The 14,950-nt window shown below is 33.5% G+C and overlaps 1 protein-coding gene across 1 annotated transcript; it reads left to right on the top strand.

The window, feature by feature from the left end:
- Nucleotides 1-9,936: 9,936 nt before the first annotated feature.
- On the top strand, nt 9,937-13,570 carry LOC133878540 (receptor-like protein 6). Its single transcript, XM_062317100.1, has 2 exons — nt 9,937-10,779; nt 10,942-13,570. Exons 1-2 carry the CDS (start codon nt 10,038-10,040, stop codon nt 13,185-13,187), a joined length of 2,988 nt encoding a protein of 995 aa, XP_062173084.1. The 5' UTR covers nt 9,937-10,037; the 3' UTR covers nt 13,188-13,570.
- Nucleotides 13,571-14,950: the final 1,380 nt, after the last annotated feature.

Raw genomic sequence — 14,950 nt, 5'->3', positions numbered from 1 at the left:
GAGGGAGTTTGTTGAAGTCTATAAGGTTTCTTTGATGGCGCTAAATAATTCACAGTAATTTTGTGATGTTGTTAATCAAAATGATTATGAGTGTACCTCTTTGAATTCTAATTATATTTCATGTTTAATGCTTTATTTTAGTGTTGCTTGTGCTTGAAAAGCATGTCAGACTGACATGGGGATGTAACACTTGTTAATAAAAAAAAAATGAGGTGAAAATAAAATTTTGAAGTTGTTGATTGTTAAAATATTGATTAAATGATTAAATTTATCTATTTCTATTAGCTTATACTTTTGGGACAAGTGACGATTTGACATGGTATCAATTCGAACTCTGTTTCTTTCATGTACCTTCAATTTTTCAATTAAATATTCGTCGAGTTGGCCTTTTAGGTCTCATCTATTAAAATAAAGTTTGAGCCTACACGTGAGAGAGTGTTAAAGTATTGATTAAATAATTAAATTTACCTCTTCTTATGAGTTTAAGCATTTGGAATTGGTGGTGATTTAACAAGAGGATGCCGCATGAGTTTGTGGAGGCATTTTAGTGAAAATAGTAATAATTCTAGCATTTTTCAATAAACAAATACAACAGAAGACTCATCTTGTACATGAAATAAAATTTAAATAACTTGACAAAATCTAAATCGTAGATGGAGAAGAATGATAGGAGAGTCAACCATAGGTGAATGGTTCCCTTTTTGTGTAAAGTTTAATTCTTTAGGGTTTTTCATGATCGATTAAATGGTCATCATTTATAAAATTAAATTTAAAATTTGTCTACTTTTATTTTACATAACCTTGTGCTTATACAAAATAAAGAGAGATTATATGTATTGATTAAAGAGAGATTGAGTGACTATGTAAGATGTATCTACTATCTATGAATAAGGATAGAATTAGATATTTAACTTTAGGGACCAGATTATATCATTTTCTTTTTTTCAAGGGCCAAAATAAGAGGAAAAAAAAAAGAAAAAAAAAAAGACCTAAATTATATATATTTTTTTTAATAAATTTAACAATCAAAAACCTCTTTTTAACATTTTTTTTTTCTTTTTTAGGAGGGACCTCTACAGCTGTCCCTTAAGTTTGTCTCTCTACTTAGATAGGTTAGTCCCTCACATAAAAAAAAAAATATTGAGAACAATACATACAGATAATTGCACTATTGATCTCTGGGTTGGCTTAAATTACGAATCACTCCATGTGGTACAAAAAGTTCATGGAGAATTCTTGAAACTATAGTTATGAATCACTCCCTAAACTCCTTTTTCGTCCATCAAGTTAACAAAATCCGTTAGTTTGTCACGTCATATAAATGGTGAGACAACCTCTAAATATCGTTTGTATTATAATCTACTAACGGACTTTATTTACTTCGTGGACGGAAAATTGGTTCAGGGAATGATTTGTAATTATATTACCACATGGAGCGATTCGTAATTTAGGCCAACCCCAGTGACCAGTAATGCAATTATCCAAAATACATATATTTTCTCAAACTACTACTCAATTATTAATGCCTCATCCCAAAGCTACTAATTGCATCAATATCCACTTATGCTCTGTTTGTTTCAACGTAAAATGTTTTTCGTCGTAAAATATTTTCAACAAAATCATTTTTTAGATTAAAAAAAATGATTTTCCTGAAAATATTTTTCGACTTTTGGTTCGTACGAAAAATCACTAATTGCGTAAAACGGAATCCAACGACGTCTGGCAGCCGTCGCTGGATTCCAACAAACCACATTCGAGTCAAACTAGCCAGAATTTGACCAGTACGTCCAGAATCTGGCTAGTTTGGCAAAATTCCAGCCTGTTTCGTTGGAATTTGGCCTACTTTGGTTGAAATATGGTAGAAATTTTTAGATTTCGACCAATCTGGCCGGATTCCGGTTGTACTGGTCAAATTCCTGGTAGAAATTTCCAGATTCTGGCCAAACTAGGTTCTGGCACACCAGATTTCAATCGGATACCAAAATTCAGAGATCTTTGGTGATAGAGCCAAGCTATCAGTAAATTCCAATGCCCGGCGTTGACGGATTCCCACAAACATCCTCCATCTTTCGCCTACTATCATAATCCACCACTTCCAAAACGTTACTGTCTAATGATATGCAGTGTCATATAGTAATTTTGAGGAGCGAGAGAATATTTAAACTTAATTTTGTGGGGTAACTTCACAAAAGGGTATCGAATTACGTCGTTTTGAGATAAGGGTGTTGAACTAGCAAATGTCTCAAATTGGGGCATTCATGTTTCCAAATGTCTCACTTAAGGGTACTCTGTTAGAATTTGCTGTTAAAAAATAAAAAATTATAAAAATTTTCAAAGATTCAGGCATGAGTATTTTTACAAATTTCGTTATTTTTTTTTTTTCAATTTTTTAAATTTTAAAAAAAACAGTAGTTAAAGTAGAAAGTTATACTTTTTTAATAGCTACTTTGTCTATTATTACTGAGATAGTTACTTTTGTGTTATGTTAAATAATTGCTAATCTAGAAATTATCAGATACTTAATTCTGACCATCAAATCAGATAACTATCACTAATTATTATAAAATAATCATTAGATTGTTATTATTTAATTTCAATCGTTAGATCAAAGGTGATTTGATCTTACAGTTTATTTTAATGATAGTCCAGTAAATCCAATCACTGAATCTACGCAAGAAGCATCTTATGGTCTAAGATCAAACTATCGATCATATCGAATGAGCACGGTCATTCAAAATTGAATGGTCATATGCTTAGATCGCTCCGAGTACGCCTTCAAGGCGCCCACTGCCACACACCCGCGCATCCAGTGCTTCGCACCACACTAGAGTATACACATAAGTGCATGCATTCAAGCACTACTTTAAATGCTTAAAGTGTATTGAGCATTATAAATGCAAACTATACTTTTTTTCTTTTTCATACGAGACTATCTTCATTTAATGCTCTTTAATATCTTCCCTTTAAAACATTTTCAAAACAAAAAATAAATATATATATATACATAATAATTTTGAAAATGCTTTAACATTGAACTCATGTATAATTTGCATATGTAATTATACTGTACGTGATTGTGCTATTATTTCGGTAGTCCGATTTGCCAATGGCCTGGGATATATGGTAGACTTTAGAATTTTCTGAGCTTATAATTTGGCTGCTTTTAACAACCAAAAAGTGCATTTGTCTGGTCCAGACAATTTCAGCGATGAACACCTTCATATTGGAACAGTGCATTCGATACTGATACTGAGCCAAAACTTGTAACCTAAATAGGGCATAGAGGGACAAAAAGAACAAAAGAATTTTCAATATCAGCAACAAGATTCGAGATGACTTCATTTTTATGATGCACAGTGCCTCGAGGTTTATCATGATTAACTCTTCTCATTTTGGTTTCACTATTAAGCAAAATTTTTTTTAAAAAAAAAAAAGAAAAAAAAGAAAAGAATGGATCCATGTTGCATTCAAGGTTTGTAATGATTAACTCTTCTCATCATCCATCAATGTTGTTGCTTTTTGGTGTTTTGATGTGTTTCTGTTAATTGTATTGTTTTTCGGTATTCAGTCTTGTATTATATATTGATTTTGTGGGTTTTAGTCTCCCTCTAACTTTGTAGTTTGATCTTGTTGCGGAGAGTTGTATAATCAGAATTCGTTCCTCTTCTTCAATGGCTCCTTATTGGAATGCTAATGCCTCTTTTGCAAAGCTTCTTTTTTGTGGTTTGCTATTTTTAAGTGGGAGTACAGGAAGAGTTGAGAGATTTTTCGAAGTCAGTGCCACTTCTTATGCCTCTTTTGCTTTCGTTACCGTTTTATGCGGCCCTTACAAGAGGACCGGGTATTTTTTGGCCTATTATATTTCATACTATTTAGTTGTATTTTCGTTTTGAGTGTTTGTTGTTAGAAAGCTCGCCTTTTTTTTTTTTTTTTTTTTTCGGTATTTTGGTTCCCAATTTGCTTGGAAAAAAGAGAAGTTAAAAATTCAATCCATCCGAAGATTCTGAACATGTTGTATTGGTATATGGTGCCCCCTTCGTAGAAAGCCTGAGTAGTAATACTTTATTGATGCTGAGAAATAGAGAAATGACATTTTGAGTACCAACTCTTGACTGACTCAGAATAAATCCAAAGACGATAGACTGAGAAATATCGTGTGAATAACCACATTCCTAAAAATCCAAATTACTCAACATCAAATTTCTCCAAGCGTGTGAATAAAGTTGCCGTGCCTGAACCGGCCGGGAGGAATTTTGCTTTTTTTGTAGGAACATTCAAATAAGAATCTTCCTACAGAAAGTTAATTGGACCAATAATATAATGCATGGGTTTAATCCCATGGCTGAAGCAATGACCTCCAATAATTAATAATCGTTGTGAAAAGAAGCATGTATTAGAGTTATTAATTTGTTAAGTTGACTTTCATAAAATACAAAAATGCCAAGTTACAAGATTTCTGATATATTAAAGCAATATTAGTTAGACAAAAGATCTCATTAGCTAGCATGGAATTGGAAAGAGAAATAACACAAACGAAGGTGCAGATTGGTAGCGCGCTCACTACTTAGATAGGTTAGTCCCTCATATAAAAAAATCTTGAGAAAAATACACACTTTCTCAAACTAGTACTCGAGTGTCAATGCCCCATCCCAAAATTACTGATTGCATCAAAGTTCACTTATATATGCTTCGTTTGTTCCAATGTAAAATATTTTTCGTCATAAAATATTTTCAACAAAATCATCTTTAAAAAAAAAATGATTTTCCTGAAAATATTTTCTGGCGTTTGGTTCATATGAAAAAATCACCAACTGCTTAAAACAGAATTCGACAATGTCCAGTAGCCGTCGCTGGATTCTGACAAACCAAATTCGGGCCTAATTGGCCAGATTCCAGCCAATTTTGTTGGAATCTGGCCTAGTTTGGCCGGAATCTGGTTACGGAATACTAGATTCCGGTTGGATACCAAAATTAAAGGATCTTTGACGATAGAGTCAGGCTACCAACAAACTCCAATGCCTGGCGGTGCTGGATTTTCACAAACGTGCGTACAAAAAAGAAAAGTTTAAACCTAAAACCGTAAATCGTTTTTCAAAGACGCTTTTACAGTCAAATCAAAAATGATTTCCGTTGACCATTATTTTCGCCCTCACCATACACCGAAAAATGTCGAAAATATTTTCTAGAAAATATTTTACACCGAAACAAACAGAGCATTAAACTACAAAAGAAAAATTGTCAATGTACCCATTTTGTCCTGAAAAAGACAAAATTGAGCTTAACAATTTTTTTAAAAACTCAAAAATACTCTTATAAATTTGAAAAAAGAAAATGGTGAAGGCCCACTGCCTGGGTCACCGTTTTTCAATTTTTTAAATTTTCATTAAATGTATTTTTGTTATTGAGGGACATTGATTATTTTTATTAGTTTGGGAAGATATCGACACAATTTGGACAAGATATGTTAGCTGCATAACAATTGTACAACAATGCTGATGTGTCTAATATTTTTCATTTTTTATTTTTTTAGAAAAAATTGGATACATCAGCATTGTTGTGCCATTATTGTATAAGAGTTGTGTAAATAATAAATCTCTTTAATATACATTAACAATCTAGAAATTGTTTGAGAGGAGTATATATATTTTTTTTTTATCAAAAAAAAAAAAAAAATCTTAACATAGAGTATTAACATGGGATCCTTTCCTTTGGTTTTGATCACACTTCGATGATCTTTGGCAGAAAATGACACAAAGAAAGCACGTATGGTGTGTATTCAATGTAGACTGAGTCACTGAGGCAACGCGTTTTCTTGTCGTGGGAAAGCCTTCGTCACAAGTTGCTTTTTAAGGACGTGAAAAACAACTTCTCTTTTACTCTCGGATAAGGGGGAGAGTGGACACAAATTGAAATGAATTTTTTATTTATTGACTTTTTTATTTTTTGTGGGTGCTAAACAAGTAAAGGAGATAACGATCCTTTATAATTATTTGTTTGAATTTAAATGAATTCGGACAGATGATTGTGAGAAACTATTTATGAGACCCACTTGACTGAATAAGTTATTGGGCAACCTAATTCTTATTTGGTCAAGAAAATTTGATAAGTGGTCTCTAAAAACCATCTATCTAAATGTTTCTCTATTTCAACTAAATATTAATTTTTTATTAGTTTTAAACAAACATTCCTAATAAATGAAGAGAGAGGAAAAGTGAAAAGTGAAGTGAAATGAGAGAGAAATGATAAAATATTCAATAGCTCATAAAATTTGTAAGCTAAATTTGGATTGAAATTCTGACAAGAGCTAAAATAGAAAAATCATAGAGAATTTATTGAAGTTGATTTTTTTTGAGTTTTTCACCAAATTTCGGTGAAAATTTTGAAATGGAGAGCTCATTAGGAATGTTCTAGAGCCACATTACTTTTGGGAGGACATGGGAGTGACATGTAGCATTACTCGTTGGAGTAGAGGTTCTATTTTTGTGTGCCATTAATTTTGTAGCAGTGCATAATTTTATTAAAGGTAAAGTTCATATACCTCACTCAAACTACCATCCAATTGACAATGTATCATCAAACTTTCAATTTGGACAATATCTCCCCAAACTAGTAAAAATTGTCAATATTCCCCCGATGACGAAAACACCTTTAATAAAATAAGAAAATAATAATAATTAAAAAAAACTAAAACTAAAAAAAAATACATAAAAACCAAGGGCGGCCAAATTTAAAAATTAAAAGAAAAATTAAAAAGTTTTCGTTTTTTTTTTAAATAAAAAATAATTTATTATTATTATTATTATTATTATTATTATTGGCTTTTGGGAATACATTGACAATGTTTTGATAGTTTTTTTGTGTGTGGGAAGGGGGGGAGGGGGGCATTGTCCCAAATAAAAGTTTGGAAGGAATATTATCAATTGGATGATAGTTTGAGAGGGATATGTGAACTTTTTCCTAATAATTTAGTATTGCCCTAGTCTCATGTTAGAGTCCAATAAGAAATAAATCTCCAATAAGGGGTTTGATTCCGATTTTTCTTAGTATAGATATAGTCTTAGTATAGAGTTAATAGAGTCAGTCTTAATCTTAGTCGGTCAATTGATAATACATTTTACTGTGTTTCTAAAAATCACGGTTCTATCGAAATAGCCATATATTAGAGGTCACAACATCCTTCAATGAGCCCATTTATCATTTTCATGTTTTTTGTAATAGTTAGTGTGCATCAAGTTCATTGTGCAATTATTCAATTAGATCGTGTAAAAGAACTTTTGGTTGATATTGACTTATACCAATATTATACGCCTCACTTGTAGAGATATATGTTGCTCCAAGTCTTCTTAAAATATTTCAAAATTGACAATATACCCTCTGAAGTTTCTACATTGTCAATATTTGTTTGTACTATTTATGAGTTGAGATTCAGAGCTTGCATAGATGTGTTGCTCCAAGTTTTCTATGGAGAAAGTTTGCTGAAGTCTGTAAGGTCTCTCCAGTGACAAATATGCTCAGTTGTTGGTATATATACACATTTATGTGTAATAATTTGCACTACTTTTTTCATGTTGTCAATCAAATAATTAGTGTACCGGTACCTCTCCATAGGCATGTACCTCTTTGAATTCTAATCATTTTTCCTATTTTTTTGCTATGTTTTAGTGTTGCTTGTGCTTGAAAAGCATGTGGACTGAACCCTACTGATCAATAAATAATTAATGAAGAATATCTCTTCTAACTCTATTGAAGCACCAACAACAACAGAATACAGATATAAATATTTGATCTGAGATCGACAACCCTTCTCTTTGACAAATGGAATGAAAATTGTTTCTGGCTCCACTAATCTCGTTCTCTCTATTTAGTTCGAATCAGACCATTGGATTGGGAAAGTATTGCATCTGGGGCTTTTCAGTTTTAGACTATTGGATTGGGAAAGAAATTTCAAACACCTAATATATGCACTGCCCTCCTTAGGGAGTCTTGTTTCCTGTCTATTCTAGTTTGGCTGTCTTAAATTAAATTAAAAACGCAGCTTCTATTCCTATAATCTCAAACATTGTCCAAGGAATTCATTTTTCTGTATCCATAAAAAATTTCCACCGCTATTTTTTCTAAGCAGTTTCTTGCTCAAAAGTGTTTCTATGTCTTTCAACTGTCCCTCTTGTCTCACACCATCAATTTGGTTGTAGAGAAGCAGGGGTGGAACTAAAATTTTAGGAGGGGGACAAAACTAAAAAAATATCATTTTTAGGGATAAAAATTAATTTTGGAAGGTCCATTTCATAAAAATACATAATTTTTTTTTTTTAAAAAAAAAAAAATCAAAATTTTGTGACATTTTTTATATTTCGAAGGGGCTCGTAACCTTTCAAGGCTAGGGGTAGTCCGTAGTTCCACCTCTTATTATAATTGTGTTTTTTAAAACCTATAAGCCTATATATAACTCTCCTTATTTTGGTCCGAGCACTAGTAGAAAGCTGAAACCATTTGAGGGTGAAAAGTTAATATTGACGGGGCCATGCTATAGATTTCATAGAGATTAAAAAATATATATATATAAAATAAATAATAATAATAATAATAATAATATTTGGTTGCCAAAGACCCCCCAATAGTCCAACTGGTACCTAGGTCTGCCCCTAATTTTTTTCTTCCGTAACTTGGCATTTAAAAAGAGAAACATAAAGATATTCTGAAAAGAATAAATATTTCCTACAAGATACGTAGAAGTAAATTATACATGAAAATCTTATATTCTCGAAAATTCTAATAAATTCCTTTATTTTAAAACATGAAAATAATGGTGATGGAAAATTCAAATGACTAAGCATCAAATTTCTAAAAAATGTAAACAAAAACAAAAAAAAAAAAAAAAAAAAAAAAAAAAAAAAAAAATTGAATTCCGCTAACCAAACCAAAAGTTACTGCTTTCCTCTATAAAATTTGGCTCCCCATAAAGTTGGCGTGCCAGAACCGGTAGGAATTCCCCCACCTCCACTTGTTTTCCACATTCCTCTTTTCATTCTAGAATTCTGCTTTCTATGGCCCAACGTTCTAATTTTTTTTTCCACATTCTTTGTATTGTTGAGAGACTTTTCGAAATCCGTGCCATTTCCTATGCCTCTCTTGCTCTGGTTACCATTTTATACGGTCTTACAGTAGGCTTGGCAATTCGGGTTGTCGTGTCAACCTGTCGGGTTAGCGTGTCAATCCGTTTAACTAATTTGGTAAAAAATGTGTCATTAACGCATCATAATTATGTCATAAACGGGTTGGTGGGTCATAAACGTGTTATAAACAGGTTGACGGGTTATAAAAGAGTCATTAACGGATCATAAACGTACATGTCATAAATGGATTGACGGATTATAAACGGGTTAAAGCATAAACTCAAACCCTATATATTCATGTCGTGTTCACGTCGGATTCGCGGGTCGTGTCAAAATTACCAAGCCTACCTTACAGGGAGGATCAAGTAATTTTTTGACCTATTTCTTACTATTTAGTTATATATTCTGTAATATTTTAATTTTGAGTTTGTTATTGAGAAGCTCGTCCAATTTTTCGGTTGTTTGATTCTCTATAGCCTTTTTCCCAATTTGCTTAGAAAAAAGAGAAGTTAAAATTCCCTGTACTCAAAAAGGACTCGCTCTTTGACCGACTCAGATCGAATAAATCCTAGAAGTCCAAATTACGCAACATCAAATTTCTCCAAACGCGTGAATAAAGTTGCCGTGCCAGAACCGGGTGGAATTTTGCTTTTGCACGTCATCTCCACTTGTGATTCAAATAAGAATAAATCTTCCTACAGAAAGTTAATTGGACCAATAATATAATGCATGGGTTTAATCCCGTGGCTGAAGCAATCATGACCTCCAATAATTAATAATCACAGGTCAAAATGTTGTGTTACTGGAACTTTACTCGCCTCATCCTCCATTATATTTTCATTTATTATTTAATCACACACAAAACAAATTAATACCATCCCTAATCCACCATTAATTAATATCACCTCTCTTCCATTCCATGCAATGAGACTTGCAGTCTTTTTGTGGCTTTTCTTGATGCCCATTTACTCACTTTTCCTAATTAGCATTCCTGTCTTTGGCGTGTCTGGCCAATGTTTCGGCAATCAGCAGTCCTTGTTACTGCAATTGAAGAACAATGACCTTACATTCAATCCTGCTATGTCCAACAAACTTGTTAAGTGGAATCAAAGTGTTGATTGCTGTTTTTGGGAAGGTGTAACTTGCCATGAGGGACGTGTTATTGGTCTCGACTTGACCAATGAATCCATCTCGGGTAGACTTTACAATTCAAGCAGCCTCTTCAGTCTTCAGTATCTCCAGAGCCTGAGTTTGGCTTACAACGACTTCAACTTTTCTCACATTCCATCAAAGTTTGACAAGCTGGCGAATTTGAGTTATTTAAATCTATCATACACCAGCTTTGCAGGGCAAATTCCTATTGCGATTTCACGTTTGACAAGGTTGGTTACTCTTGATTTATCTGGCAATTATCACACCTACGAAACTGGTTATTCCCTGACACTTGAGAATCCAAATTTAAATATGCTCGTTCAGAACCTTTCGGAGCTTATGGAACTTCATCTTGATGATGTAGTTATATCAACGCAAGGTAAGGAGTGGTGTCATGTCTTATCATCTTCGTTGCCAAATCTAAGAGTGTTGAGCTTGTCAAACTGCTATCTTTCAGGCCCTATTGATTCCTCATTACGGAATCTTAAGTCCCTCTCAGTTATTCGTTTGAATGGTAACTACCTTTCTTCTCCAATTCCAAATTTTTTTGCAGATTTCAAAAATCTGACATCTTTGGAAGTCTCCTTTTCTAGGTTGATTGGAAAATTTCCAAAAAAGATATTCCAGGTTCCAACGTTACAAACGATTGACTTATCATACAATGGTGACTTGCAAGGTTCTTTGCCAGAATTTCCTCCGAATGGATCTCTTCGAACCATGGTGCTTAGGAGCACAAATTTTTCTGGGACATTGCCACATTCTATTGGCAATTTTAAAATGTTGTCAACAATAGATCTTTCGAATTGCAATTTCAGAGGATCAATTCCAGACTCAATGGCGAGCCTCACACAATTGGTCTATTTGGACATGTCATTAAACATGTTTAGTGGATCAATTCCAGTATTTAGCATGGCCAAGAATCTGACCAACCTAGACCTTTCTTCCATTAATCTCACTGGTCAAATTACTTCAACTCAGTGGGAAGAACTTCAACATCTAGAGATTCTTGATTTAAGTTACAATTCACTGAATGGGGATATTCCAATTTCATTGTTTTCCCTCCCATCATTGCAGACATTACAACTTTCCAATAACCAATTTTCTGGGCAACTCAAGGAATTTTCCAACATTTCTTCTTACAAACTAGAAGAGCTTGATTTGAGCAAAAACGAGTTGGAAGGGACAATACCCATATCTATCTTTCAACTTCGAGGTCTTGTAATCCTCCTCCTTTCTTCAAACAACTTTGATGGCTCCAATTTGTTGGTTGAATATAGTGGTTTTAACCTTTCGTCTTCCCATGTTCCCCAAATTGCTTGGTTAGGCTTGGCTTCTAGCAAGTTGAAAAAAATTCCTGATTTCTGTAGAAACCAATCCATGTTATACTCTTTAGACCTTTCAAGGAACCAGATATATGGAGAGATGCCTAATTGGATCTGGAAACTTCCCCAACTTAGATTTCTAAATCTCTCTTATAACTACTTGGTCACTCTCAAAGGACCTATCTCCAATCTCTCTTTTATTGCGAGATCTCTAGACTTTCGATCCAACCAGTTCCAAGGCCAACTCCCAGTTGTCCCACCTATCAGCTACTTGGATTTCTCCATGAATGATTTTCATTCTGCCTTACCAGCTAGCATCGGTCAGTCCCTTGAATCCGCACAATTCTTTTCTATTTCAAGTAATAAATTATATGGGAGTATCCCTGGATCAATATGCAATTATACAAATCTTCGATTTCTTGATCTGTCTGATAATTACTTCGGTGGCATAATTCCCCAATGCTTGATTGAGATGAGTGGGGCTTTTCTTCAGGTGTTGAGTCTAAGGAGAAACAATCTCAATGGTACAATTCCTAATACTTTTCCAGAGTCTTGTTATTTGCAAACTTTAGCTATCAATAAAAACCATCTAGAGGGAAAGTTGCCGAAATCTCTAAAGAATTGCCATTTATTGGAGGTCTTGGACATTGGGAACAACCACATCAAGGACACCTTCCCATTTCACTTGAATGGATTAACCCTATTGAAGGTTCTTATTTTGCAATCTAACAAATTTTATGGGCCCATTGGTCATCCAGAGCTTGCCCCTTGGCCGATGCTTCAAATCATAGATGTAGCTTCAAACAATTTTACCGGTAACCTTCCAATAGTACTCCTTTCTACTTGGATGGCAATGATGGATCATGCACATGAGGCCAAATCTAAACTCAATCACATCCAAGTTCAAATTGGTACTTTTTACTATCAAGATAAAGTAACAGTTATTAGCAAGGGTTTAGAGGTGGAGCTGGTGAAGATCCTAACTATCTTCACCACCATTGATTTTTCTTGCAACAACTTTGATGGTCCTATACCTGAAGAAATTGGAGAATTCACATTGTTATATATTCTCAACTTGTCGCATAATGCTTTTACGGGCCAAATCCCAGCATCTCTAGGGAAATTGAGTAATCTTGAGTCATTAGACTTGTCAAGCAACAAGCTTACTGGAGAGATTCCTATACAACTCGCCAATGGTCTTATTTTCCTTTCGGTCCTCAACCTTTCCTTCAACCAATTGGTGGGACATATTCCATTTATTAAGCAATTCTCTACATTTTCTGAAAATTCCTTCAAAGGAAACGAAAGATTATGTGGTTTGCCTTTGAAATCACAGTGCTCACATGAGGAGCCACGATTGTCACCTTCAACGTATAAAGAATCTCATAGGAGTATGATTGAGTGGAATTACATAAGTGCTGAACTGGGATTTGTTTTTGGGTTTGGAATTGTAATGGGGCCCCTTATGTTTTGGAAGAGGTGGAGGATATGGTATTACAAACATGTTGATGACATTCTTTTCAAGATCTTCCCTAAGCTGTATCTTGGAAATGAATATCATCGAAGACCAGCACTCAACAATCAGCAGCCGAGGCACTAGTTGTAGTTATGATTAGAGGCAACACCTCCAGGTTTGTCAAGAAAATCTCTTGCTTTTTACTTTCAATATAAATCAAAATGAAAATTTATCCACATAATTGGATGCCAGCGTTTTCTTAAGGCATGATTCCAATGGCAAATGTAACTTCACATAGCAACCCAAATGAAGAATGCCACATTTCCAAGCATCTTATTTGCAGAAATACATGTGGGCTTCCATAGGAATCGAAGATGCCTTGAATCAAATGGCCTCTTATGACCAGTTCTTCACAATTCATTATGTATCTTTAATTAGTAATTAGTTGTAGTGACTCTGATGCAGCTAGGGGGGAATGTTCTTGAATTTGAGCAGTAGAAAGTGACTTTTGATTGAAAGGACTAACTAACTCCATACTTAATTACTTTCACTTGCAGAGATTTGTTGCTCCAAGTTTACTCCGGATGGAGTTTGTTGAAGTCTATAAGGTTTCTTTGACGGCGCTAAATAATTCACAATAATTTTGTGATGTTGTTAATCAAGATGATTACGAGTGTACCTCTTTGATTTCTAATTATATTTCATGTTTAATGCTTTATTTTAGTGTTGCTTGTAATTGAAAAGCATGTCAGACTGACATGACGATGTAACACTTGTTAATAAAAAAAAAATGAGGTGAAAATAAAATTTCGAAGTTGCTGATTGTTAAAGTATTGATTAAATGATTAAATTTATCTATTTCTATCTGCTTATGCTTTTGGAACAAGTGGCAATTTAACATGGTATCAGTTCGAACTCTGTTTCTTTCATGTACTTTCAATTTTTCAGTTAAATATTCAACGAGTTGGCCTTTTGGGTCTCATCTATTAAAATGAAGTTTGAGCCCACACGTGAGAGAGAGTATTAATGTATTGATTAAATGATTAAATTTACATCTTCTTAGGATTTTAAGCATTTGAAATTGGTGGTGTTTTAACAAGAGGATGCTGCATGACCTTGCAGAGGCATTTTAGTAAAAATAGAGATAATTCTAGCATTTTTCAATAAACAAATACAACAGAATACCCATCTTGCACATGAAAATAAAATTTAAATAACTTGACAATATCTAAATCGTAGATGGAGAAGAATGAAAGGAGAGTCAACCATAGGTGAATGGTTCCCTCTTTGTGTAAAGTTTAATTCTTTAGGGTTTTTCATGATCGATTAAACGGTCATCATTTATAAAATAAAATTTAAAATTTGTTGCTTTTATTTTACATAACCTTGTGCTTATACAAAATAAAGAGAGATTATATGTATTGATTAAAGAGAGATTGAGAGACTATGTATGATGTATCTACTATCTATGAATAAGGATAAAATTAGAAATTTAACTTTAGGGACCAGATTATATCATTTTCTTTTTTTCAAGGGCCAAAAAAAGAGGAAAAAAAAAGACCTAAACCATTTTTTTTTTAATAAATTTAACGACCAAAAACCTCTTTTTAACATTTTCTTTTTCTTTTTTAGGAGGTACCCCCTACAACCTTCCCTTAAGTTTGTCTCTCTACTTAGATAGGTTAGCCCCTCACATAAAAAAATCTTGAGAAAAATACATAGGGATAATTGCATCACTGATCCCTGGGGTTGGCTTAAATTACGAATTACTCCATGTGGTACAAAAAGTTCATGGAGAATTCTTGAAACTATAATTACGAATTACTCCCTAAACTCGTTTTTCATCCACCGAGTTAACAAAATTTGTTAGTTTGTCATGTCATATAAATAGTGAAATAACCTCTAAA

Source organism: Alnus glutinosa, chromosome 9 (genome assembly GCF_958979055.1).
Source record: "Alnus glutinosa chromosome 9, dhAlnGlut1.1, whole genome shotgun sequence".
NCBI lineage: Eukaryota > Viridiplantae > Streptophyta > Magnoliopsida > Fagales > Betulaceae > Alnus > Alnus glutinosa.
Note: the sequence above shows the minus strand (reverse complement) of the source record. Positions and strands in the feature narration are given on the sequence as shown.